The 26,819-nt window shown below is 43.1% G+C and overlaps 5 protein-coding genes across 8 annotated transcripts in view; 3 read left to right on the forward strand and 2 right to left on the reverse strand.

Moving 5' to 3' along the window:
- LOC119560486 overlaps positions 1–12,135 on the forward strand; it is a 107,715-nt gene extending 95,580 nt beyond the window's left edge. For both annotated transcript variants that reach the window (XM_037873949.1, XM_037873950.1), the window contains exons 15-18: positions 463–597; positions 7,346–7,504; positions 8,060–8,322; positions 8,985–12,135. In XM_037873949.1, coding sequence (XP_037729877.1) covers positions 463–597; positions 7,346–7,504; positions 8,060–8,322; positions 8,985–9,638 — 1,211 coding nt within the window. In that variant the 3' untranslated portion in view covers positions 9,639–12,135. The remainder of the gene's footprint in view (positions 1–462; positions 598–7,345; positions 7,505–8,059; positions 8,323–8,984) is intronic.
- A 1,036-nt stretch (positions 12,136–13,171) lies between these two features.
- On the forward strand, positions 13,172–17,943 carry LOC119561037 (GTP-binding protein 2). Of its 3 annotated transcripts, none has more exons than XM_037874866.1 (4): positions 13,172–13,408; positions 15,473–16,154; positions 16,475–17,352; positions 17,418–17,943. In XM_037874866.1, exons 2-4 carry the CDS (start codon positions 15,482–15,484, stop codon positions 17,688–17,690), a joined length of 1,824 nt encoding a protein of 607 aa, XP_037730794.1. In that variant the 5' UTR covers positions 13,172–13,408; positions 15,473–15,481; the 3' UTR covers positions 17,691–17,943. The 3 variants fall into 3 exon arrangements, with proteins under 3 accessions (XP_037730794.1, XP_037730793.1, XP_037730792.1); XM_037874865.1 differs by lacking the exon at positions 13,172–13,408 and adding an exon at positions 13,513–13,756; XM_037874864.1 differs by lacking the exon at positions 13,172–13,408 and adding an exon at positions 14,446–14,730.
- A 137-nt stretch (positions 17,944–18,080) lies between these two features.
- LOC119561039 (evolutionarily conserved signaling intermediate in Toll pathway, mitochondrial) lies at positions 18,081–19,409 on the reverse strand. The gene has a single exon (XM_037874867.1). The coding sequence runs from the start codon at positions 19,320–19,322 to the stop codon at positions 18,081–18,083; it is 1,242 nt and encodes a 413-aa protein (XP_037730795.1). The 5' UTR covers positions 19,323–19,409.
- A 297-nt stretch (positions 19,410–19,706) lies between these two features.
- Positions 19,707–26,776, forward strand: LOC119561036 (protein dispatched). Its single transcript, XM_037874863.1, has 7 exons — positions 19,707–20,260; positions 20,874–21,881; positions 22,127–22,218; positions 23,030–23,575; positions 23,640–24,278; positions 24,516–25,496; positions 25,699–26,776. The coding sequence occupies exons 1-7, from the start codon at positions 20,105–20,107 to the stop codon at positions 25,934–25,936; spliced, it is 3,660 nt and encodes a 1,219-aa protein (XP_037730791.1). The 5' UTR covers positions 19,707–20,104; the 3' UTR covers positions 25,937–26,776.
- LOC119561041 lies at positions 22,079–23,005 on the reverse strand. Its single transcript, XM_037874870.1, has one exon. The coding sequence runs from the start codon at positions 22,941–22,943 to the stop codon at positions 22,236–22,238; it is 708 nt and encodes a 235-aa protein (XP_037730798.1). The 5' UTR covers positions 22,944–23,005; the 3' UTR covers positions 22,079–22,235.
- Positions 26,777–26,819: the final 43 nt, after the last annotated feature.

Below are 26,819 nucleotides of genomic sequence, written 5' to 3' on the forward strand. Positions count from 1 at the left end.
AAATCATATTTTATTTTTTTTTTAAGTATTGATACAAAAGTAGTGTGGTCTTAAAAAGAAAACAAAACTATAAAATGAAAATAAATATTCTGTTTTTATTAACAATATTTGTTTTGTTTTATCAGTATATCATATGGAAAGAAATATCCTTAAAATACGTCTAGAAGTGTGGATTTATATGGGTGCATGCAATAGCGCTTGTTCGGTAAATACATTTAAAATTTGTGAGATACACGATTAAACAAACTGCGACATTTAAAGTGTTGTCTATATGGTAAAATCAAGTCCCAATCACTTTTGGATCTTTCCTGCGAAAGCAACCTAGAAAGCAATCCCCAGAATTTCTTTGGGAATAATCTCTGGTTTTCAGGAAAATCTTTTTGAGCTGCAAAGCAGCTAATCACTTTGCCCTGCAGTTGGTCACGGGACTAATTAATTTCCTCTGCTCTCGCCCTCACCCAGATCTGATGCCCATGGACTACTTTCCCGATGCCCATCCGGCCCTGCACTTGGTCGTCTACAGCGTCAATCAGAAGGGCCGCTCGGAGCCGATTGTCCTCGAGAATGTGCCCATCAATGAAGCGGACAAGCGTTCAGGTAGGTGAACAAAAAACGAGGGGAAACTACTGAAAAGTTTTCCCGGGGGGGAGGAGGGGTAACTTCCCTAGACCAGGACCAGAGCATTCATTGCTTTTTAAGCACCATTTCACCTTTAAAAAGTCATTCAAGTATTTGCATATTCCGCTTAACCGTTTTAGTTTCTTTCTTTCATTCATTTCTTTGTTGTGGTTCTTGTTGCTGCCACTGTTAGTACAATTGCTCTTTTATTTAACGAGTTTTGTTTACGCTGGGGCGACACTGCAACTCCACTTCGCCGGCTCATCCCCTGGAATCCCATCCCTTCGACCCACATCCCTGGCTAGCCAAAGTAGTGACACAAAGATTTCTTATTCATGCTTTGTTATTCAACTTTGACGCTAATTTTCTTCAAAAGTTTTTCCGTTCTTGCGACAATCGAGGTAAAAAGTGTGAAAGTGCTTGTTTTTGAGAGTGTGTAGGGGCTACAGAAGTTGGGGGGAGTACCTGGAAAAATGTTATAAAGCGTTTTTTACAGGCAGTATTTACTTTAACAATATTGATAGCCCCTAGGGTATTTTAAAGTTTCCTTAGCATGTTTTATAGAAATCCCAACAATGGTGGTCTTTAAGTATTCTTTAAAATGATATATTATGTTTGACAGACGAGACAAAAAGCAAACATTTTAAATATTTTTGAAATTGAAACTGTATCTTGATGACGTGGTATTAAGTAAATGAAAGCAACTTAGTAACTATCTTAATCAAACCTTGGATTTATCCCGTCTGAGGTATATATCGAATTAAATTATTCCTATTCCTAACCTTTCCTTGTGCTGATCAATTCCATTTATGCAAATATAATTGAGGCCCAATAACATCAGAATATCCCATATCCCATGGAATATTATTAAAGCAAGTAACTGAAATCAAGTTGTTGGTCTGAGCTGCATAAAGTTAATGAACATACAATTCATTTTCAGCAAAGTTATTTAAACTGATTAACCCATACTTGTTGGCAGAAATGCAACAAGAACTAATATGCCCCTGCCTCAAACTCAAACATTTAGATATACAAATTATCAAAATACCTCGGGCTACCTAAGCCGCAAACGATTGTTTCTAATAACCTCTTAAATAATTTGCCTTACTTTCCGGTAAATCCCTAAATGAGACCAACACTTTGGAAGACCAAAATCGATTCGGTTTGAGGAGACGTTGATGTTTGTATTCCCCATCGTTAGGGCATCACCGATACTACGGTCAAATTGAATTTGTTGTCCCACATTAAATCAGCCGAATACCAGCACTGGCAAATTATGCACCAGCATCCAAGTATTTACTGCATCAGCAATTCCAGTGGCAACACTACCTGACCAGCATCATTATTAAACGCACCGCACGGAGAGTTATGTATTACTTATGCTCCGAATACTGTCCGCACTTGGTCAGCCAATAATGTTTATCTGCACAATTGCATATTTGAACGCTCGGGCTGCCAATCGCCATGAACAACAAATCCACTCAATCATCTCCTAATGCGCTCCAGGCACAGAGCCCATCCTATATAGATGGCGGTGTAGATGGAGATGGAGATGGGATGGCTCCGCAGATGGCCTTTATCCTGAGTGCGGGATAGATTGAATGCTGGCCAACTTAGCCGGCGAATTATATCACAGCTCGGTTACGAGTTGCTTGGGGATCGGATGGCCCCCGAGTGTGGGCGACTTAATTTTGGAACATGCAACGCCTGTGCATGCAATCCACCTTCTATCCGAGTGTCAATATTTGCACCTTGGTAAATCTAAAAGCTTTTCTGCCAACAGCCGAATTAAATCGGCCAGAGGGGGAAACGGGCGGTAGAAACATTTTACAATGGCAACACTTGATGGCACATTAATGTAAATATAATCAATTTCATGTTTTAGCCAAAAAAGCGATGGCAACGTAAAACCCCAACAGAGAAAAGAAATATCTTGTTATGCTAAACTGACACACAGAGATTCCCCAGGAGTTACATTATTCCACCAGCACACACCCACATGCACTGAGAGAAATGTTCAAGAGGGAAAGGTTACCAGCTCAAGATGTTATATGTATATTTTTCCCCTACTATAATATGGACGAAGTATACTATCTGAAAAATATAAAATAGCATGGATTTTCAAAAATGAATTTAAATTTTTCATTGATATAAAATTGTCTGGACTGAGGGCTAAGAATATTATTTTATGCGACCTTCGTATTTCTCCCAGTGCACACACATCCACTCTGTGGTCGCAAGGTAACAAGGTATCAAAAGCAGCAACGGAAACCGAACAGACACCGGAGCTATAGCTTCTGATACAGCCCCACGTTGAGCTCGAGCCCAAAGCCCAGGCGCACAAAATATAAACGATTACTGTACGACAAGAAAAAATACATTAAACATGTCTTATCTGAATACAATATCCCAAAAGACAACGGTGCAGAAAGTGAAGTAAAATAAAATAAAATTATATGTTACGGCGGATCGAAGAGCGGAGCGGTAGGGAAATGTGACCGCCATTGCAATAGATGACAGCCAGCCCCTTTCTTCGCCACTTTCTTTACTCTCTTACCTTTTTTTACCGCTGTCTGCCTTGTTTCCTTGAAATGGAGCGCCAGACGCAGACAGCGTTTTCTTTATTTATGCTTACTTTGTGTAAACGCATTCCTGCCTTAAAACCCACATGGGCACGATGGCTTACACTGGCAGAAAAAGGAGATCTTATTTTGGTACTAAAATTACAAAGCTAAATATATATCACTACATCATTATCTTTACTATCAGTATATATTTATACATGGTATCCATAAAAACGTTATTCTTATAAAATACATTATCTTCTAAAGGCCTTTGGATGTACTCTATGATAATCATAGTCTTTTTGAATATTAAATAATCATAATATATAGTTCTTTAAAATTTAACTTAAATAGCCTGTCGAAATAAGTAACTATCCCTCTATATACTGCATTTGCCAACCTGATCCTTGGCATTATAACACGTCAAGTATCTATTCCTCAAGCAGGCACTTGTTTCGACATTTTCTCCCAGTGCCCTCCGTATTCCCAATACATTTTAACCAATCCACTTTTTCATCATCTCGTCGAATCATTTATATCTCAAACGGGAGCATTAAATCGAATTAAGCTTATGAGAAGAGGCAGCCGGAAGGAGGATAGCCAGGACCTGCACTCATCCAAATGAAGCCCATGCAAACAATTGGCTTATGAGCGGCACGCAGGAGCTGCTCCTGCTGCTCCTGCTGCTCCTGCTGCTCCTGCTGCTCCTTTCCCGGTGGTTCCATAGTGGTCCTGATCGGATACGGTTACTGCGGACCGGAGCCACTGAGCTCCCGGTTCCCACACGAGGTGACTGGCTCGATGGCTCTCGGGTCGGTTGTCTGGCTTATCCGCTTAAGTCGGGGCATGTGCATAGAGTGGGGCTGGGGCTGCCAGTTGGCTGGCACACCGTTCCAGGTGGTTTTATTGGTAAATATTTGCACAAGTGTGAAAATTTCATTACGCCAGTGTGCTTATATTTAAATTAAATTTCTTTTTCTTTCGGCATCTTGTGTGCCCTGTCCTCGGTCCTCGGTCCTCGGTCCTCGTTCGTCGGTCTCCGTTTCTGTTTCAAGTGCCCTCTTCCTGGTTGCCAAATATACATTTTATTTGGCAAGCGATTGCTCGATTCGGTTTTTATTCCTTTATGCCCTTTGTGTTGGGTTGGCTGATGCGATTGGGGATTTGCCGCTGGAAGGGCGGACGGAGGATAAGGATTCCCACATTTACGTATACGTTTGTGCCCGACTGGATAATTCGAAAATGTTACCGCTCACATGCAGAGGTGGCCCTGTCTTAGTGCCAATTCTTCACTCGCTGCCATAAATGAGATAGTAAATTACGTATCCGCCATGTGGCATCGTCCCGCCGAGTATCAAACGGAATGATGAATTTATAATGAATTATTCCCACTCTGGCATGACATTGAATAAAATGAATAAATTTGGCATTTAATTTAATTCACTCGCTCGCCAATCTGCACATCGATTCATAAATCATTTAAACGCCACATGAGCATGCCGAAATTAAATAACACTTTATTTATCTGCTCGGATGAGCGTTAAGAAATGAATAGGGGACCAGCCTTTCGAAACGCGCTTATTTGCGTGTCTAATTTGGAAATTGGTAAGCCCTCTGGATTCCGGCCATGCAAATAGGTCCCATGATTGATGCCTTGTCCTAAATCAGAAACCGTTTGCCGGCTGCAATTGCCAGGCATTTAGCCCGATCTAATTAAAATTAAAAATGTTATACGCCAGCTTGTTAGCTGTTCCCCCTGTGGCCCACTTTCCACTAGGGTTTTTTTGTGGAATTCAAATCAAATACAGCAAGCTGCAGAAGTTTGTAACTATTTTCATGATTTACCACACTGCAAGAGCAGACGTTAGGAATCTGTTCCATCCACATATACCCTAAAACTAAAGTTTCTTATTTTGTTTAATTAAAAACAATTATCTTTACTTTTAATTATCAGCATATACAAATATATTTAAATGTGTATCTCCTACATCGTTCAACCTACAATTAATAATCGAAAAATTGTATTCTCACGATGAATACCCTAGTAAAATCCGTCTAAAATGCTTTTAGCCATGTAGAACTCGATAAATAAACTACACATATCGAAATACCAAAAACTTTTAACTTTCACATTTTGAATGTGGTGTATGGCTGAACTCACGGCTACAAGCGTGTATTTGTACTTTTTTTAAAAGTCATGTGCCAGCAATTACAACCCACGTACAAATTGGACATAAGCGATGGCTAGTGGGTGTGTGGGTCTTTGGGGGTGTAGGGAGTGTAGGTAGTTGTGGTGTGTGTATTTTGTACGGTTGTGTTCGCTTAGACGCAGCCATGCATAAATGAGCAATTTCGCCAGCGGCGCAGTTTCGTCAACATTTGGCACAGCGGCAGCAGCCAAAGAATATTTATTGATTTGAAACTTTGGCGTTTGGCTGACAACCAGCCCAGGTTTATAAATTAGCAACAGTCTGCACCACCCATCCATTACCTTCCCATGGCTGCCTGTTGGTAGCATGTCGCCTGGTTATTACAGTAGCCACTGCATAGAATCGGACTTTTATAGAGATTTATAACAGTAATGGGGTAATGGGGTTCTAGTAAAAAAATTCCATTGCTTTATGGTTTATCCCTTTCTAGTGGTAACATCGAACTCAGCCACCTTTAATAACTTATTCTGAATAATGATCCAACAGTTATAAAAAAATAAACAAAACATGAATACATAATAATAAAACAAATCATCTATAAGGGTGTCTAAAAGTAGGTTGTGAAGAAACCTAGCTTATCTCGAATTTCAAAAATATTGTTGCCTACTTTTAGGCACATTCATATAAAATAATCAATATATATTATTGCTCGCTCTCTAGGTTTTCTCCGTTTTCATCTTATCTAATTTCCACTGTATTCCTGCTTCCTGGTCCTGACTGTTCAGTTGTTTGCTTATTGAAATTCTGCGTTGCATATCCGCAGGCGCGCACGATTTGTTGGATGTCGAATTGTTGAATGCGTAGTGTACAAAGGCGTCGCATCGCTTAGGTTGCGTATACGCAGTGTGGGCGGCCTTGTAATGCATATTCAATTACGATTTACCCGAATAGCCGAAAATCCAGCTGGCAAACGGATTTTAATTGAAATGCTTAGCGCCGACGTTAAAGCCATCGCAAATACAACAAACTAAGCGAGCAACTGGCTGAAGGACCGCTGTCCGTGGCAGCCACTTGACATGCGACGTGCGTTTTATGGGCGCCCAATGGCGGGGCGGGGAAATATCGGCCGATATGGGATATAGACATAGAGTGGGGTGGGTGGGGGCGACAGCCTGCCTGCTGGCTCGGCTGGAAAAGAGCTGGCAGAGCAGCAGTCAAGTGGCCAACGCCGCATCCAGTTTATTGGACCCTCGACGGCCAATGGCTATTTATCGAATTCAGTCAAACAAAGAACTGGCATATTGCTTTCATCATCAGAAACCGGGAAAATAACGTGCATATGTGCTGCTCACGTGGGCTTTATTTTACAAATTGTATTTTAAGTGGCGCACTCTCAATTATATCACCTTTGAACTTAAAGGGACTCACAGCGAATGCGGTTTGCCTTTAAAAGTCTGTATTTGACTTATACCATTTTTAATTGTATGGATGTTTTATTTAAAAATCGGTGTATATTTTTCGCTTTTCGTTTGCTTTCCTTCTTTTTATGGATCTGATATAAACCACTAAAGTATTTGATATTATAATTTCGTTATGGCTGACCATAACAAAATAAAAACGTTCATTCTTGTGAAAGCAAAATGTTAATAACAAAAGTCAAACAACATGTGGCAAATGAAATGGATGAGCAGAACCAATTAAATATATTTCGTTTTCTTTCAGACAATTGACGATATTAATAATTTAAATTTCAACTTTGTTTGCTCACTCATGCACATTATTTTAAATAGCAGCTAAGGCACAAATCCAACTACACACCTTTCCTGACAAAGCCTACAAATTGAACTACTACCCCAGTACTTTTGGCAGACCTCTTTGTTGTCAAATTTACTATATATCACTTAACTTGTTATATAAGTTTCATCCGTCTGCGTAAAAACCTGAAAGTAGTAAAGCCACATTTTCCGCAGCCGTGTGCTAATCGTTTTCCCATTTATTGCCCCCTTTTTGCAGATGGTCGCATGGGCCTGTCGATTTTGCCCCTGGCTGCCCTTCTAGCCGGCACTTTATTCACCGTGGGCATAGCGGTCCTATCCGTGGTGGTCATCGCCGTTCGCAGACGTCGTGGCCAAGGAGCCCGCAACATGTGCGATGACAAGGACAAGCACCTGGGTGAGTCACTACAACATGGTCCTATAGAGAGGGTTCCTATACCCTTGCAGAAGGGTCCTTAATTCCTTGCTGAGATCTACAATTCAGTAAAAAAAAGTATGGTTGACACTTGCTTTAGAGGCCACCATCGATAATATCGGTTCTATAGAACACTAGAAATATAATCGACAAAGTACTTTAAAATCTATTTAACGAAGATCAATGCTGAGCATTAGGGTTTGAACTAGCTTGGTGTTTTAAGAAATATACCTAATCATACAGACCTTCGTATTCCTCAAAAATAAAAGTAAAACTAAATTATTTTGCTGAGCTCTGTCGATGTTTTCTAAATTCTAAAACCATCGATAGTATCAATAGTGCTATCGATGGTTTTAGCAACCATTCTAGAAAGTAGATATAATACATTAAATAATGAATAATCATCAGGAGAGTCAAATAGTTTGCTTCAAGTAATGGGTATCTAAAATAATTTTTAATAAAACCCTGCAAGGGTGGCTATATCCCCGGGATATCCCCATTTCCATCCTGTTTGCTAATGTTTCATTCTCCTGACAGGCATGGATGTGACGGTGACGGCGCCCCTGGAAACGGGAGCTGGCCACCAGCGCCTGGTGGTGGCCTACACCCTGAAGCAGGGCATCGAAAAGCAGCCGGACATATTGAGCGCCCAGAAGAGCGCTCCAACTGGCGGTGACGCCTCGTCGCCGCTGGGAAATCGGCCGAGTGGTTTATTCGCCGGCGGAGGAGGCGGTGGTGCTGGTGGTGCATCTGGCGCTCCCATGACCAGCAACACTGGCGGCCACAAAACCACGGATTATGTAAGTGCCAGTGGCCAGGAGGAGGCGTTGCCCTCTGACTGTGCCATTTATGTAGCCGGTGCCACAGGAGTTTGTTGTAAATTGAAAGGGCTTCAAAAACTTACCTCTAAATTAAAGGGGGCTTTAATTCAACGAAACGTGTAGGGTGCGAACTAGTATGGTCTTAAAACTCATCAAATTATGCAAGCATATAGAAATTAATTATATTGAGAGGATTAAGTATTATACTTAGGTCATCTATCATAATTTTGTTGTAATATTACACACAAACACGTTTAAGCGAGCTAAAAAAGTCGTAACCATCGCATATTATATATATAAAATTCCTTCATCAAAAGATTAGTGCATTTTATCTGTTCATAATTAATATGGATAATGTTTCTTTGTTTATTTACTTTTATCGCAATTTTCCCTTAACCAATTGATTTCTGAAAACCATAATACTCTTAGAACGGTATATCATTCGATCGGATGATCCAACCAGATTTTCTCTTCCCTGCCTTAGAGGTTCCATTAGATTTATCTGTTCATAAATGAAATATTAAGATGTTTAATAAGGCTTGTTAAATTTATTAAATAGTAAAATAAACTCCTACTGAATACCAGTTACATAAATATCATCGATCCATCAACGTACATCGCTAACCCTTTGCTTGTTGCAGGACGCGAATGCCCCGCATCTGAATAGCCCGCCCTCGCAGTCCAGCACCTTGAAGCTGGAGAGTGACCCGGCGGCGGGTCTGGCCAGCGCCCGGGGCGGGAACGCCCCACCTCTCCTCTACGACGCCATGCCCACGCTGAGTCGCTACGAGCAGCTGGGCCTGAGCATGGCCAGCTACTCCGCCGGAGCGGCGGGCACGGGCGGCAGCAGCAGCACCCTCAGCTCCGCGGGCAGCACGGTGAGCAGTGCGATGGCCGCCAACGGAGCCGCCGGGGCGGGGGGCTACGCCGCCCACCTGCACCACACGCTGCCCCACAACATGGCTCCCCACCCCCAGCGGGGCCACGATCCGCTCAACCTGGCCGACTACCTGACCACCAGCAGCCTCATAGACTACGGCCTGAACAAGCCGCCCGCTGCCCACATGACGCTGCCCAAGGGCATGGGCCTGGGCCTGGGAATGGGCGTCGGAGTGGGTGGGGGAGTGGCAGGGGGCATGGGAATGGGCCCTGGAGCGGGACTGGGCTTAGGGTCCGTGATGGCCGCCGGCACGAGCCTGTCGCCGTCGCAGCTCAACACCATCACGCACAAGTCGGCGGCAGGACGCAACCACATCATCACGGACACACTGCCAGGGCCGGAGAGCTGCGTCTAAGGACATGGCATCCTCGCATCCTGGCATCCTGGCATCGTGGCATCCAACCAAAAGACTGGCGCACAGCAGTAGCCCAAAAACACAGCCGAATCAAAGTGACAGCGAACTACTAACTAGTCATGTGGAGCTGCGGTCAAATTAGTGGTGAAGAGGGTTCCTAAGAATGCTTACAAAGTATAAAATATTAGTTGTTGAAGCTTGCTTTGCAGCTTTACTGAAACTGAAGATTGGTTAGGCATTACAATTTTAAACTCCGATTACAATAATCAATCTGAGATGAATTTTTAAAGGGATAATTGTTTTGGTCTATTAAAGAACCACTGCCGGAAAGACATCAAAGGAAAAACTTAAAGTGTGAAATTCTTTGACAACATCACTTGGCATTTATAATTGCTTTTTAATTTTGTGGCACTAGCTTAAGTTAACGAACCAATCTATAAATCATTTTTATATCAGGTTAAAAATTAAAAAAAAAATATTATTAATTTAATGTTCTGCTTTTGTACAATCGATAACAACAGTTTAGAAGGAATTTCAAAATAGGATGTGTTTTTAACCAATCTTTTAGATTGATTATTTTAAATTATATACTAGGTGAATAAGAAAACAAAACGAAAGTTGTGTGAAAAAATATGTTGTAAGATCTGAAAGAATTGAAAACCAGTGATTAAAAAATAGATATGTTTAAAATTACTATATAGAATGATTTGTTTTGGGAATCTAAAATGTCCTAAGACTATTTTAAGAATATTTTTTGATATTATTATGTACCTTTTTCGTATCCAGACCGTATCCACTGCTAATTTGACCGCATTTTCATAAGGAAACCCTGTTCGGCGACGTCGCTTAGAAGTAATTATTAGAGTTAGAGGAGTAGCTAAAGTACGAATATGTATATGTAATGCGTGTGTCTGTGTCTCCGTTCGTTTGTAAATGTTTAAGCTAAGTGTAACCGTAGTTGTACTTGTATACTATATCCTTTGACTGGTGTAAACCAGAGTCTGTTCCCAGCTCCGAGCATCGAGTTCAGTCTTTAATTTAAGGGGCGACCCCCAAGGTGAAACTAATCTTCCAAGCCCTGGACTCGTCAAGATGCTGGGAGCAGAGGTCACCACTCCCTAACTCGTTGTTAAATCTGTTTGTCCCGGCTAAAAATAAGAACGAAGGACATATCCCCAAAAACATATCCCTTCCTGCCCAGACGAAAAAGCAAGCCGCAACTATTTGAACTGCCGTCGCAGCCCGAGATGAAAGTCGGGCCGACCCGAAAAAAGGAAAAGTTATATTGGACACGTCTTGCGCCATTGCGTGCCCAGTGCTGGTCATTATTTAACTTTTAAACACGCGCCAAAAACAGCAGCAGATTTGAATTTAATGGTCACAGCAGCCGCTCCCGCTCCTCCATTATCCTTCGTGGAATCCCCGGTATCCGTATCCCCGTCGCCATTAGCCACTCGCAGTGGAGGCGGCCAACAAGTGAGCAATAAAGAAAAGTTTAGAAAAATATCCCAATCCCCAATCCCGAGTCCCGAATCCCCTGCCCCGATTATAAGCTCACGAGCGATTGAATGGGTATAGAGCGCAATAAACGTGGAGGAGAACAAGAACTGGGCACGGATTTGTGCGCACGATAGCGCAAAACGATGACAATAAATGGAAAAGTTTTTAATAAGCTAATAAAATGATTTATGCGGGTCGAGCCGGGATAAAAGGCACGGAGCTTCAGCTCCAGATGGCGATTTGATGGGCCTCCGATTCTGGTCACTTCCGACACCTCATTGACGGGCATTAACCAGTCGGACCTGAGCACACACAACGAATGCAGTCTTAAATATTATTTATGGGTCCATAAATGGGTCGGCCACGTTCGGGCAGTTCAAGTAGGGGCGAAACTCTTTCGATTATCTTACTGTTCATTGGCAATTGTTATCGAGGCATTAGCACATCAGAAACTCGTATTGAGGCATCCAGCAAAATAAACTATATCATAGACAAGGGCTAACGACTATAAGTGTTCAAACGTTTGTCATATCAGTTGAGCGATTCTTTTCGATATATGTACGTCTTGACTTTCTAACGACAACGGTAATGGAAAACCAAAAATATTTAAGCTTAAATCATCGATAGAGTTTAGTGAAATCAATGTAATGTCATAATGTTTAAATGTAAAAGTTATAGCATCCAGGCAAACTGGTAGAGCAAATCGTAAACTTCCTCCAAGTTTATACATAGGCAAAGGTCCCCCGCTGTAGATATCCAAAATCAAGTGCGAGTAGTGGAAATTTTTAAACAAACCCAAAACCTGTAGCATCACGCCCTTATGTCGCGATCCGCAAATACTATTTTATGAGCCTCGAAGAGGCCAACGTTGTACATACATGCATAGGCAAGCCCCAAACAACAGACATATACACATCATTGTAACTAACTACATATGTAAAAATGCTTAAAATATTTGTGATAAAGTAATAATGTTAATGATAAGAATAAAACGCAAACATATTAATGAAAATACATTGAGTTTGAATTAAAACAATTTGAATTATTAATTTCAGAGGACTACAGGGCTGTGTTTATATTTTTGTTTGACCATTAAAAATGCATTTCTAAATTAACGGAGTTTCCGGAATAGCCAAATTGAATAATGAATAGCCAATTGAATTGAAAAATTTGAGTGCCTATACTATCAGATACACGTTACTCAGATAAAAAACCTTTAAACAAGAAACAGCGCCTAGTCGTTTGACCTCTTTTAAAACAAAATTCCAGAGGATTTTATTCGCGCGGCACCTAGCGGATGACATCTGTACTACTAACCATGCAAGGTATTCCTATCAACATAGTTACTCATAACTTTTAAAATAATATTCCGAATTGTATGATTATTGGCATGTAAATAGGTATTGATCAATAAAATCAATTTTGATTTGAGTTGAAAAAAAACTTTCAAATCTGATTCAGTCGCCCACAAATCACAAAAGTTTAAGTGTCCAAAAGTTTAAAAGTGTCCAGACCTATAGACCTCTTTTTAGATTTAGAAAAACACAGATTAGTAGCACTTTTAGATTTAATAGTTCTCAAAAGAAATTAAACACTTTCTCAATTGCATTTCAAGGCAAAATAAAAATATATTTAACGGTAATTAAGATTTTTCTTTTGTACGTTTATGGCCAGATGACAGCAATAAAAAAATTTTAACATTATGTTACTCCACTTTTTTAATATCACTTTTAAAACTAATTTATCCAACATACATTTTATAATTTCCTTCCCTTTTCATTAAGTTTTATAATCTAGTTTTGGGAAGCACTGATAGACTGAATTTTGTATTTATATTTTGAATACGTTTGTCCCCAGCTATTACCAGCTAAAAAGCTTCGAGTTTGTTTTGTTACAGATGGGTTAAGATTTGAATTTGAATAATGAACCGTTCACAGTAGTTGGCGCGTCAAACAGTGTTGGTAAGTGTAATGCGGAACCGGTTAAACTATTAACCGAAATGCACTAACGCCTGTCGAGCATAAACATCTGTTTTTTGAGTCATAAAAATGTAGGAGGATTATTTACGTGCAAAATTGTTTGTTTGCGGGCTTTTTTGGCGTCCCCAGCAGTATTTATCGAGAAAGCTAACCATAGCAAGTACAAAATTGCCATGGCAACGTGAATTGAATGTGAAATCAAGCACCCGCACAACAGACCCTTGAAGATCGCAGCACGCAATTGCACATAGGTTATTGCGTCAGAAACGAGTTCCCGAAACAACTTCAAACGTGAGTGGAGTGCATCGACACGCTTTTCGCCTGGCTGATGCAATCGCAGTGCGAATTATGTTTCTTGTGAAATCCCGCCCTCGCATGGGATGTACTTATTTCAGTTTCCGTATGGCAGTTATTCCCGGAATTTAAACTGTGCCGAGAGCTTTCCTATCAATTTCGAGACCTAGCGTCATTCGCAGCTGATCCGATCAAAACAAAATCGCTTGTGTAGAAAATCAGATGCGAAACAAACGCTGCGAAGACAAGACGCGAAAAGCTGACGAAAATACGCGCCGAAAACGGAAGGGTCTGGTCGACCCGAACATCCGCTACCTTTGACAGTTGCAAATTTAAACCTAAACGGTGGGTTTACTTGGTTAATAAATAACAATCTCCAAATATAATATGGTTATTAAAAAGGGACTTCTTCGAATCTTATTACACACGTACATATATGTCGGGTAAAAGCAAAGTGTTCAATTTGTGTAACGCCTTATAGGTCGGAAGGTGAATTAAGAAAATAGAGCTTTTGTATTCTTCAATATTGTAATATTCTCAAATTTTTTTTCCGAGCAACGGTTATATGTCTTTCAGTTTTACAAAGATTTTGGGTTAGAGCACTAAAATAATTAAAGAATCTTGTTTATGATCGACGTTTTTAAACTTTTTTATTTACTTACGGATTGAAAGTCTATATATTTCATAAAAGCAACTTTGTTATACATTTGAAACTACTCTGGAAATTATAAAATTAAGTAGTTCTTAGTAAATAAATTAATGAGTTTGAAAATTATTACCGGATATAAAAAACATAAAAGACAGCTACACTACCAAAAATATTACTCTCGAACGAAAACTTAAAAGTAGTTCTTAATAAGCTCTATAAAATATAATTTTTGGAATACAAGGAGTTTTTTAAAAATGATATTACCCTACTACACCCCCAAAAATGGCACACTCATACGCCCCATTTGTAGGGTATTGCGAAAGCTCTTGAAAATATTTATGTACTCGGGCTTCTCCACCCATTGTGCTTCGGTTAGGTTCGCACACTCATTCTGGTTCGTTCGCGGGCACAACAAATCGGAGCAGGTTATAAACAAAATCGAAAGGCAGCCAAGGCAGAGAGCACAAGTACAACTACACGGCACCCAAAACCCAAAACCCAGAACCCAGATAGCCGAATAACAAATTCGACCTGGGCAAATGAAAGCGCAGCCAAAATCGATATTTTGTGCCAGCGCAGCGCGCAAATAGGAACTGTTTTTAACGCTTAATATCTTGAATAATTTCAAACCGTTTGGTTTGACTTGTGAGCCAACTGCACAGAATATCTGGTAAGATGTTAGGAGTAATTCGGTTGTAAATGTAATACTGCCTTTTTCATTTCCGTTTCGTGTGTATCCAAACAAAGGCAAAAGTCGTGGCAAACATAAACAAGTTTCAAGGTCGCTGCAAGGCAAAGAGGACGGTCAAAAAAACAAACGAAGAAAATTTCAGTTTTGATGGATACACATAAGCAAATACGGTTGTGGTAAAAATATTAACTCGAAAGTGTGTATTACAATCCTAAAAAAAGAACAGTTCGTTATAACAAAGGAAGGGCCTTTCGTATCGTTTGTTGTGGTTTCAAAAAATTATTTCAATCTTTTTGAAATTGAAAATTTTAAAAGTATTAGTTTTGGGTAGGCACTAAAAGAAATTAAAAAAAAAACATTTTTAAACGGCCTATAGTTAAAAAAATGTATTTTTCAATAACAAAATTTTGTTTAATATTCTATATAAGACTATTAATATTATTAATTCCTAAATTATTCGATATTATTTAGACTTAGTTATGAAAAGGGAGTTTTTAAGACATTAAATAATATTTGCTTTTGTAAAGGTGTGTATCTCAACGCTATTATTTCACCCACAGCTGTTCAAAAATCTTTTGTGAATGTTTGTATTTCGATGTCGCAATTGGCCCAAAATTTGTTTTCTGAAACAAGGCGTTTCTTTGTTCAGAAGACAATGAGTTGCGATTACCCATGCCTTATAGAAAAACATACTTATGTATTCAAAATGCTTCTCTTCCAGCCACACAGTATGGAGTCCTTCCTGAGCCTCTTTGATCCCAATCAGGACGACGGCTTCGAGGAGGAGCCGGAGATCAATGGCAACAGCAGCGGCGGCGGGAGCAGCAGCAGCGACTATGAGACGGACGCCAATGCCAACGAGTGCAGCCTGAGCCACCTGGGCGGTGGACTGCCCACCGAGCGGGGCAACCTGATCTTCGACTTCGAGCAGGGAATGCTGCCGCCGGAGCCGCAGCTTGGAAATGTCGAGTACAAGCTGAAGCTGGTGAACCCGTCGAAGCAGCGATTCGAGCACCTGGTGACCCAGATGAAGTGGCGGCTTCGCGAGGGAAACGGCGAGGCCATCTACGAAATAGGCGTCTCCGATGCCGGCTACCTGCAGGGTCTTAGCGACAAGGACATGAACGCCTCTCTCACGACACTCAAGCAGATGGCCCACAGCCTGGGAGCCAGTACCTCGGTGCTGCGGCGGAAGACCATCGCCTCGCGACGGGCCGTGGCTGAGGTGCTCGTCCGGAAGATTCCCGACGACCAGCACAACATCGAGGTGCGGGTGGCAGTGCTCGGGGGAGCCGATGCCGGCAAGTCCACTTTGCTGGGCGTCCTCACGCAGGATGAGCTGGACAACGGACACGGCAGGGCCCGGCTCAACATGTTCCGGCACATGCACGAGATTCAGTCGGGTAAGAGTCAATTGAAAAAAGGAAATTGCTACTTTAAGATGATCAAAATATGGTAGCAACTTCTGAAAAAGTGGTAATTCCTTCTTCGTCCTGCACAGAATAATCTAAACCTTATTTTAGTTTACCTTAAGGGCACTGAAAAAGGGATAGTCGACATTCTGATCGAATTCATTGTACTTCTGAGTTTAAAATATATTGTTGCATACTTTTAGACACCTAAAACTACATTCACAAATGATAATCGCTAACAATTTTCATTATATGTTTTAGTATTTATCACTTCAAAAATATTAAACAATGTATTTTAAAATTCCCTTCAGGTCGCACCTCCTGCATCTCCCACGAGACCCTCGGCTTCGATGCACTGGGCAATGTGGTCAACTATAAGTACAATGAGATGATGACGGCAGAGGAGATCAGCGACAGGTCCAGCAAGCTGGTTACCTTCATGGATCTGGCCGGGCACCGGCGCTACATGCGCACCACCGTTCAGGCGCTGAGCGGCTACTCGCCCCACTATGCCATGCTTGTAGTATCGGCGGGAAGCGGCTGCAACGACACCACCGAGGAGCATTTGGCCATTGTCCGGGCCCTGGACATGCCCTTCTTCGTGCTGGTCACAAAAACGGACATCACATCGCCGGATGCCACGGTGCAGGAGTTGTGCAACCTGCTCACCACCATCGGGTGCCGAAAGGTTCCCTTCGTGGTGACCAACACGGATGAGGCCATCTCCGCCGGATCGAACCAGGTCTCCGAGAACATCGTGCCCATCTTCTGCGTGTCGAATGTCACGGGCACCGGCCTGAATCTAGTCACCAAGTTTCTGTACGTCCTTTCGCCGGGCATCAGCAACGCTGAGAAGGATCGCCTCGAGCAGGAGTCCTGCGAGTTCCAGGTGGACGAGATTTTCCGGGTCTCTGACGTGGGACCCGTGGTTGGTGGTCTGCTGGTGCAGGGTGTGCTAACCGAGAACATGCCCATGAAGATTGGCCCGCTGCCGGATGGAAGTTTTCACCCTGTAAACGTAAATACCATTCACCGAAATAAGGCACCTTGCCGGGTAGTTCGAGCTGGCCAGAGCGCCTCGCTGTCGTTTGCTCTGGATCAGGATCTGCCCACGCTGCGGAGTGGCATGGTGCTGCTGGGTGACATTGGGAATAGTATAGATGAGCCCTACGGAACTTATTTTTTCCAGGTAAGGAAGGAATTCTTATGGAAACGGGAATCTACATTCTAAAATATTTCAATTTCCTTTTGCAGGCCAAGGTATCAGTGCTGTTCCACGCCACGGCCATCTACGTAGGCTTCCAGACCACGGTACACATCGGAAGCATTCGCCAGACGGCCGTAATCAGGGGCATCATGGGCGGCGAGCGGCTGGGCACCAACGATTGCGCTTCGGTGATGTTCGAGTTCGTCGGCCACCCGGAGTACGTGCGCCCTGGGATGCGCATCCTGTTCCGCGAGGGCACCAGCAAAGGCATCGGAGTTGTGACGCAGGTGTTCCCTGTCAACAAGACAGGCGTAAAGTAGAGAAGCTGGATTGTTCCAATGACATCACTATATATCTCAAACCAAGATGACATGTACATATACTTAATTAGCAGTTAAAGAGGGGCGTCAAATCCTAGGCAGATCTTCTGTACACTTAGTTTCGGGTTCTGTGATTTTTCGTTTAAGCTCGGCTCACAATCGGAAATTGTGTGAAATCCTCCTTAATTACTCTTACTTCATTAAAAAGCCACACAAAGATACAAAGAAAGTTAAATAAAATTGATAAAGTGGACAATTTTTGTTTGTGAGGCAATCAAAGTTTTCTGTAAGAGTTTGAAAAATGGTGGACATTCTCCAGTAAACTTGAGCAATAACTTAAAAAAATAGTGTAACCCCATTTAAAACACAGAAAATGGCTCAACAATTTGTTTATTCCCGTCTACTGCTTGGCTCCTCATTCTGACTATTGCTCGTGCTATCACTTGTTGCTGGGACACTGGCGCCACCCTCGATCTCTTCCGCCTTGGCGGGCACTTCGGACCTGAACCGGAAGAGGACGGGCACCTCTCCTATGGAGGGGTTTCCGTTCACCTCCAGCAGGCGAATCCACGAGAGCAGGGAGTCCTTTGTGGAGGTGCCTGTGGCGCAGATGGCCAAGATGGTGCCGTCGTCCTGCTGGTGGACGGAGCGCAGTTTCCCCAGCTGATTGTGACGCCTAGGCGGAGCACGACCAAAAAAAGGAACTTCGATGTGGGAGACGTCGTCCTCGTCCAGCTGCCGCTCATCCAACTGGGACAGGAACTCAACGTCTGGATCGGCGCGCAGGGTGAAGTAGTTGATCCGGCGATTCCTTAGCCAAATGTGGAAGGGTCCCTCGATGTAAAGGGCCTTTTGGCGGGAGTGCTCCCGCAGCAGCTTTTCCTGCTCGGGACTCATCCCGCTCACAATCCACGTCTCGTCGATGGCATCCTTCAGCTCGCTGGTCTCGAACACCGTGATCTTGGATCGCAGGTCGACCGTGCACATGCGCTCCAGAGCCAGCTTGGCCATTTCCAGGGTGTCATCCGGCACTGGATCGGGCAGAGGCCACGGGGAGAGGTTCTTGAACTTGGGCATCCAGTACATCATGCGCCAGTACTTCCGGAGCGGGTGTCCCTGTCTGCCGAACACGTTCAGCAGCATCGCCTCCATCTCGTGGTCGGGCATAACCCCGATATCCTCCATCTGCTCGAGAAGGTCGATGATGCACTGCTGCTGCTTCGGGTAGTGCATGAACTCCGCCTGGAACAGGTTGGTGGGTATGAACTTGCCCTTGGGCATCACGTTGATCAGCGCCTTGTAGACCTCCAGATCCCGTTCCACCCCGAAATCAGCCATGTTCTTGAGCGCTGCGTAGATGAACTCCACATGGTTGCGGCGGTGGACGTCGCGCTCCTGGAAGATCTCCACCATGGTAAGGTAGGTGTTCTTCGTCCTGTCCTGCGCCGCAGCGAAGGGATTCCTCACTGCCGGCAGGTTTTTGGTTCCGGGCTTCTGGGCCTTGGGATTGGGATTCGGATTTGGGTTCTGTTTGGGGTTCTCCTCATCCGTGGAGTAGCATCGGAGGCGGGTGGCCAGTGACTGGCGTCCATTGGCGTGCAGCCGGAGCAAGCAATGCACGCGGCGCAGCATTTCTTATTTATAAAAGTTCGATTAAAGAAATTTGTAAATACGATTACAAAACATTGCACAAGCTGCGGCTCGGCGGAACTAGTTCGCGTTTTGCAGCACTGCCGCTCGAACATATGTTTTTGCAGTGCTGGCGGACTAGCTTGTTTTCTGCTAGTCTCGGCAGCGGGAAATATGGTGTGGTTTTGCCTGGAACTGGTTATTTCCAAATAGCTTTTCGATTAGTAGTTTTTGTTCATCGGGCCTTTCTTAATTGTAGTATATCAGCGTGTACAATCATTCCAGTTCTTATTTAAATGAAGTTAACGAAATATCATAGGTTATCCTTAATTTGCCCCGCCAAAAACAGCTGTTTTTGTTGCTTTGGGCAGGCATCACTGGTGCCCGGATTGTTCAATACTGGCTCACACCTCAGTGTATCCTTTGTGCTGCTTTTTGTTGTTATTTCACCGTCTTCTGCATTATCCTTATTCGCATAGTTTTTGGTTGTTTTGTGTTGTTTTAGTTAGTTCCGAACCCTGAGTTATTTGCACGGGCGCGCACTGTTGAAAATGCAATCCAACAAGTGGAACTCCGCGGAGGCAGCCTGACTGCCAGGCAGTATCTATAACAGAAGCAACACAATAGAATTTGGCTCCGTCCCAAGGAGCACCCCGCCAGCCCAAGGTTATTCGAGACTTTTCCAGCCGCCAAAAATGCACTGAAAAGCAAACCCAAGGAGCACTTGTTCCCACTATGCGAAGGGGCTAACGCGAATCGCGGGCACGGTACCACATTCGACTGACATGCTGTGCTTCGACTCGGAGAGGATGAACTGGTACTACCACGTCCTGGCCAGGCGCCCCTACCTGGTGGTCGTCTCCATCGCCGTCTACTGCACCGCCTGCATCATCGTGGCCCTCATCCTGAACAAGCTGCCCGACTTCAGCGATCCCACCTTGGTTCGTACATATTAGGGTCCACAATTCCACATTATTATTTCATTATAACTACCAGAATATTCAAATAATTCGAAACAGAAACACCTCGTTTGATTAGCACAAAAGCTATGCATTACTTAGATAAACAATTGTATGATAGATAATAGTTCGAACAGAATTATTTTTACCTTTTCTCGCATACCCCGATTTTGAGAATTTTTTAAATTAATTTATATTTTAATATTATTTTAATAATCAAAAACATAACTCCATGGAAACTCCATAAAAAGTTAAATTCTTGGAATATTGTGTTTTTGTCAGAAAGTTTTTTTTTTTCTAAATTTCATTCATAATATTCTGAAATAAAATTATTTGTATGTTTTTTCAGAAGGTGTAATGCTTTTTTGGCGGAAATAATAAAAAAAATTTGATATATTAAATAGTGTATTTCATATTTTATACTAGCTAATTTAAGCGTAGACTAGCGCTAAAAAGTATGACTACTTTACTAGTCACTTTAAGGAAAGTGATTCAATTGTTTTAAAACTAATCTTACCCCACTGAATTAAACATTTAGTTTTTTTTACTGTGTCATGAATGCTTACTCACTTAAAAACTATATTTTTCGATACAGGGCTTCGAGACGCGGGGCACCAAGATAGGGGAACGCCTGACAGCCTGGTACAACCTGATGCAGGAGACTGACCACCATGGATTGCTTTTCTCAAATCCGTCGGATCTGTGGGAGAAGAGGCGCGTGGAGCAGGGCTATGTGGAATCCAGGCTTCATCCGAATCACAAGCGACGCAAGAACAAGCACAGAAACCGAAACAAGAACAAACGGCGCAAGGAGCAAAATCAGAGCAATAACGAACATCACGATGTTTCCCAGAAGATGATGCAGTTCAAAAAGCGTCTGAAGGCCACGAGTGCCCCATCCGCAAATCTCGCTGTAGACACCTGGATGGGGGACAGCGGAGTGTTCCGTGACTACGAAATCACTAACGACAGCGCTTCCTCCTCGTTGGAACCCACCCGACGCACTGAGCAGATCGAGTATGGGTACAACACCACCTCAGTGGATGAGGACGAGCATCAGCAGCGGGTCCAGACCAAGAAAAGCACTTGGCGGCTGCTGAAACAAGCCGCCACCCTGCCCACCGATGGTTGGGCGGACATGCATCGTCGCCAACCCATCGAGGGCTTCTTTTGCGACTCATCGCCGCGGAAGGAGTACTCGCATTTTGTGGTTCGGCGCATCGGCCCCAACGCCACCGATTCACTGTTTGACTTGAACGGGCTGCTCGCCATGTGCCAGCTGCAGGATCAGATCACCGAGGTGCCCAGCTACCGCGCTTTCTGCGAACCGGAGATGCTCACCACGGAGTGCTGCCGGCCGTGGTCGCTGCCCAACTATGCCGCCATGCTGGCCAACAAAAGTTCCTGCTTCGACCTCACCGTAGAGGATGTTACTTCGCTGCAGACACTGCTCTCCGGCTGCTACGAGTACTTCCACGATCTCAAGATGGACAACCACTGCAACGAAATTCCGCATTGTCGTGCTCCAGAAGAGTGCAAGCGGCTTAACATTGTCTTTAACGTCCTGAATTTCCTCACCGATTTCGGGTTTATAAAAGCGAATGTGAGTGGTTTAAAATATATAAAAATAATTGGCATTCTCAATTCTTTTCGATTCATTTTTGTTATGAAAACTGTCTTTGTCCTTTACTAAATATATTTTAACCAACTTTTTATTTTTGTAATTTGTATTAAAGAAGACAATTACTCAAAACATTTTAAAATGAATGTATAAAAAAAATAAGATAGTTGTTTGCGGTTAACTGTATTGACATCTTTTAAGTAATATTTACATCTTTATTTTTTCAGGAATCCAACGTATACTTGAAATACGCTATGATATTTGTACCGGTGGCCCAATCCAATCGCCTTCTGCCGCTGTTCCACGAATGGGAAGAGGTGTAAGTAGGAATCCTTCTTAGTACTTGCGAAATTGGTACCGATCAATTGGTGACGAAGGCATTATGCCATTCTTAGCTTTCATCAAAGCTGGGACGCAAATAGTGTCAAAATAGGTGGTCATATTGTACTTTGTGAACAGTTTACGCAACTCGATAGCAATCCGGTCCAGTGTTAGATTCTTAATCGCATGTTCCGGATATAAGGAGCTCTTAAATGGCTCAGTTTCCTGCAAGCGATTATAATAGCAGCCATAAGTAGTCTGATAATCTCCATCCTCAGAGGCTAAGTATTTTCCGTCTTTTAATCGTCGTCGACTTACAAAAGAAACGAAGTCGTTTCGCGAGTAGTCGTACATATAAACTGATTTGCGCAGATCCTTAAGAAAGTTCTTAAGAAGATTAAAATCTACGGGTGGACACAGAAAAAACAGCTTGTAGATCTCCTCGTTGCACCATTTGTTGCGCTTGATAAATTGTGCGTAGTCCTCGCGCCAGTCCATTGATTGGGGCCATGTTTTCGTAATCATTTCCACTCCAGAAACCTTTAGATTTGCGGAATAGTGGCCCGTTATTAAGGAGGGGTCTTCCTGACATTTTCGGATAGGGGGATTGTAAACAGCCTTTCCGGTATGGTCCACGTAGTCTGCTCTGCTGGTGCTTACAAGCTTCCTGGTCCTTGGCATTAGCATTTTGACCAACTCTTTTTCCCTCTGCACCGGATTCATTTTGAAATTTTTTTTTTATTTTTTTATTATATTAGTTTTTTTTTGTTGTTTTCTGTTTGAGATCAAATTTCTGACTGATTTTGCAGGGAGCTGCGCAACGAGCTTGTGGAAGTTATTGCGATGGACCTGGGCCTTGAGAACGACCTTTTCAATGAGCTGCTGCTGACGGATGTCTGGCTAGTTTCCCTAGGAGGGGCCTTCGTCATGGCCAGCGTTTGGTTGTACACGGGGTCGGCATTTATCACCTTAATGTCCTGTATCGCGATTTGCTTTTCCTTGGGACTAGCGTACTTCTTCTACGCCATCGTATTCGAGTTCGAGTTCTTCCCCTACATGAACCTCTTGGCCGTTGTGGTGATAATTGGGATTGGAGCAGACGATGTATTTTTGTTTTTGAAAATCTGGCAATGTGTGTTGGCCGAGAGATTCAACAACCGATGCACCTTGACCACTCAATCCCAGAGTGCTCTTCCCACGCCCCTGGAGCTCAGCGATCACACGGAGTCGTTGGAGAACATCATGGCGCTGACCATGCGCCACGCTGCTGCCTCCATGTTCGTTACTTCGCTTACCACCGCCGGCGCCTTTTACGCCTCCTACAGCAGCTCCATAACAGCCATCAAGTGCTTTGGGTAGGTTGATACTTTGAAACTGTAGAAATACTAAAAGTAAACCCAACTGATTTTATTTTTTCAGGATATTTGCGGGAACCGTCGTGGTGACCAACTATTTGCTTATGATCACTTGGCTGCCCGCTTCGGTATCCATCATGGAACGACTCTTTGCCACCAGGATATCCTGCCGGCATCCGATGTCCCAGAAGTTAATCCACGCGAGCAAGAAGTCAATTAACAGATTTTGCCAGATGTTTGAGGAGTGCATTACGTACAGCATTTTGAACTACTCCTATCTGTGGCTGCTGATCTTTGGTGCTCTAGGCGCGTCCAGCGCCGTCATTGTGTTCTGGTATCCAGGACTCCAGTTGCCGGAGAAATCGCACTTCCAGCTCTTCGTCTCAAGGCATCCGTTTGAGATGTATTCTAGCATGAAGCAGCAGTTCTGGTTCGAAAAACCGTTGCAGGCGTACGAGAACTTCAAGATGCACATGCACTTCGTCTGGGGCGTTCAGGCAGTGGACGATGGCGATTACACGAACCCCAATTCCTATGGCAACATACACTATGACAATAATTTTAACGTATCGAGCAGGTCAGCGCAACTCTGGATCCTTAACTTTTGCCAGAGTGTGCGCCAGCAACCCTTTTACAAAGAGACCCTGGGCATGCTCTTGCCCAATTGTTTCATTGAAAATCTCATCGACTATATGAAGCGCAGGTGAGCGTTAAGCTTTATATGATATGATATTGTGATATTTTTAGCACACCATTTTATGATAGCCTTGAGTCTAAGCTTTAAGGCAGCTTAGGTACTAAAAAAGTAAAAAAGTGCATTACGGTTTTAGCTACTTTTCATTCGTATAAATACAATCTATAAGATAAAAAGACATTTCAAAAAAATTACTCTTCAAAAAGTTTAAAACCTATATTTTAAGAGGCTTAATATATATTTCAGATGCATAGATGATATGGACTTTACCAGGAAAGATCGTTCGCCATGCTGCGACGCCCAGTTTCCCTTCGATCCACACATATTCGAGTATTGCTTGCCACAGAGCATATCCAACATGTATGACACCACATTTTTCCGGCCTGGCGTGGCAGGGCCCAAGTTTGCAGATGCTCCTCGACTGGAGACGGACGATTACTCGGGAATAGGTGGAAATGAGAGCGCTGAGTACAGCACGAACGGATCATCTACACAACTGTTGGTCAAAGCCCTGGTCATCGAGTTCGAGTCCAACGTGGCCTACAGCACCATCTACGCAAACATTAAACAGTTCTACGAGTCTGTTGAGAACTGGTTTCAGCAGCAGTTGACCACGGCACCTCCTGAACTTCAAGGAGGATGGTTCACCAGCGACCTGAAATTCTACAATGTGCAGGACACACTCTCACATGACACATTGGTTGCCATTTGTCTGGCTATGGCTGCGTCCCTTGCAGTGCTGCTGTGCTTTACGGTCAACATACTGATTTCAATTTACGCTGTATTAACCGTGTCGCTGAGCATTTTTAACACCGTGGCGGTGCTCATCCTGCTTGGCTGGCAGCTGAACATTTTGGAGAGCATTGCGGTTAGTACAGCCATAGGACTGGCTGTGGACTTCAGCTTACATTACGGCATCCACTACCGAATGTCTCCAGTAAAGGAGAGATTAGCAGCCACTCAGTTTGTACTATCGCGCATCATTGGACCTACGGTGATGGCGGCCACCACGACGGGACTGGCCGGCGGCATCATGATGGCGTCCAATATTCTGCCCTACATACAGATCGGCGTGTTCCTGGTCGTGGTCATGATCGTAAGCTGGTTCTACGCCACCTTTTTCCTGATGAGTCTGCTGCGCGTGGCCGGTCCGCAGCATGGTTTTCTGGAGCTTAAGTGGCCGCTGTGGAACAAGCGGAACAGTGCCAGCAGCAAGTTCTATGAGCGGTAAGGTTTTAATTGTAATGACCCTTTTAAAAACTTTCAAATAATGATTTTGACCCTTGGGCTTCATTAGATTTGTTTTCGGGTTCGGTTCTTAGTCGGATTAAATTATTACTTCAAGATATATTTATTCTTGAAACTCTTTAAAGTTCTTTAACTACTTTTTATTAAAAGCATTTGTTATAACCTTGTATTTTTTCTGCAGAAAACCCAGCCAGGTGATCGCCAGCGAGCAGCTGCTGACCCCCACCAGCTCGGCCATCGTGGAACTGGCCAACTCGGAGACCCACGAGCTGGAGTCACTGAACTCCAACAGCCTGATCAAAACTATTTCGGGCACCGAAAGCGCCCACGCACTGTCCTCGCTCCCGAGAGACTTCGAGCACTCGTTCCAGACGCTGCACGAATGCAAATATCAAACGTATCCGTCTACATCCAATTGAGTTAGTTACTATTGCCGGCCAGCGCGCGTTGTTGTTGCCAGGGTGGATCAGGCAACTGCATTTTTATACAGGGTACGGCGGCACAGAAGCCTGCCCGAGATACATTTATATATACATATACAAACCGTGTGTCGGCATATTTAGTTTTAAAATGTGCTGGCCGAGGCATATGTACGTTGTGCGAGTTCTACATTGATATACTCTAGATATATGTGTAATTGTACTTGGTAGACTTAAGCAAAGCGAAATCTTGTAAACTCTCCTTAGTGTGCTATTTCCAAAAGACTTCAGACGGTTGCAATATGCTTTTTTTTATTTTGTTATTGCACGTTTGATGCTCCAGCCAAGTGAATACAATTTGAAACTGAAGCAATTAGCGGAGGTACTGGGTACGTCTTTGTCGGTAGGACTGTACGATGACGGTATTATTAGTTTTTAGCCAAACGTTTCAACGCTGTTTATGTACTTAACTGTAATCAAAACTATTTATACTCTGGATTTTTATTAGATGTTAAGTTGGGCCGCAAAGTTGGCGCCAGCAAGATGTAGTTACTTTATATGATAGTTATGTGCGCAGAGAATATGTGTTGTCTATTCTAGTTGTATGCGTTCAAAACAAAAACACAAAACAAACATACACACGCTCACGTTTGTAATAACCATGTAACTGTGATACAGAAGGTGAGAAACTTAAAGAAATCGGTGTTTATACAGACATAGTGTTATACCCGTAAACCATGACGTATTGTAATTACCTGCAACTAAAAGGCCCTGTACTTCCTTCATTGAACTTATGTGTTGAAGTGATTTAATAAATGTTACTTGTAAAACCACTTTAAATATACTAAACAATCAATTATTAGCTTTTCATGAAAACAACTCA

Source organism: Drosophila subpulchrella, unplaced genomic scaffold (genome assembly GCF_014743375.2).
Source record: "Drosophila subpulchrella strain 33 F10 #4 breed RU33 unplaced genomic scaffold, RU_Dsub_v1.1 Primary Assembly Seq354, whole genome shotgun sequence".
NCBI classification, from domain to species: domain Eukaryota; kingdom Metazoa; phylum Arthropoda; class Insecta; order Diptera; family Drosophilidae; genus Drosophila; species Drosophila subpulchrella.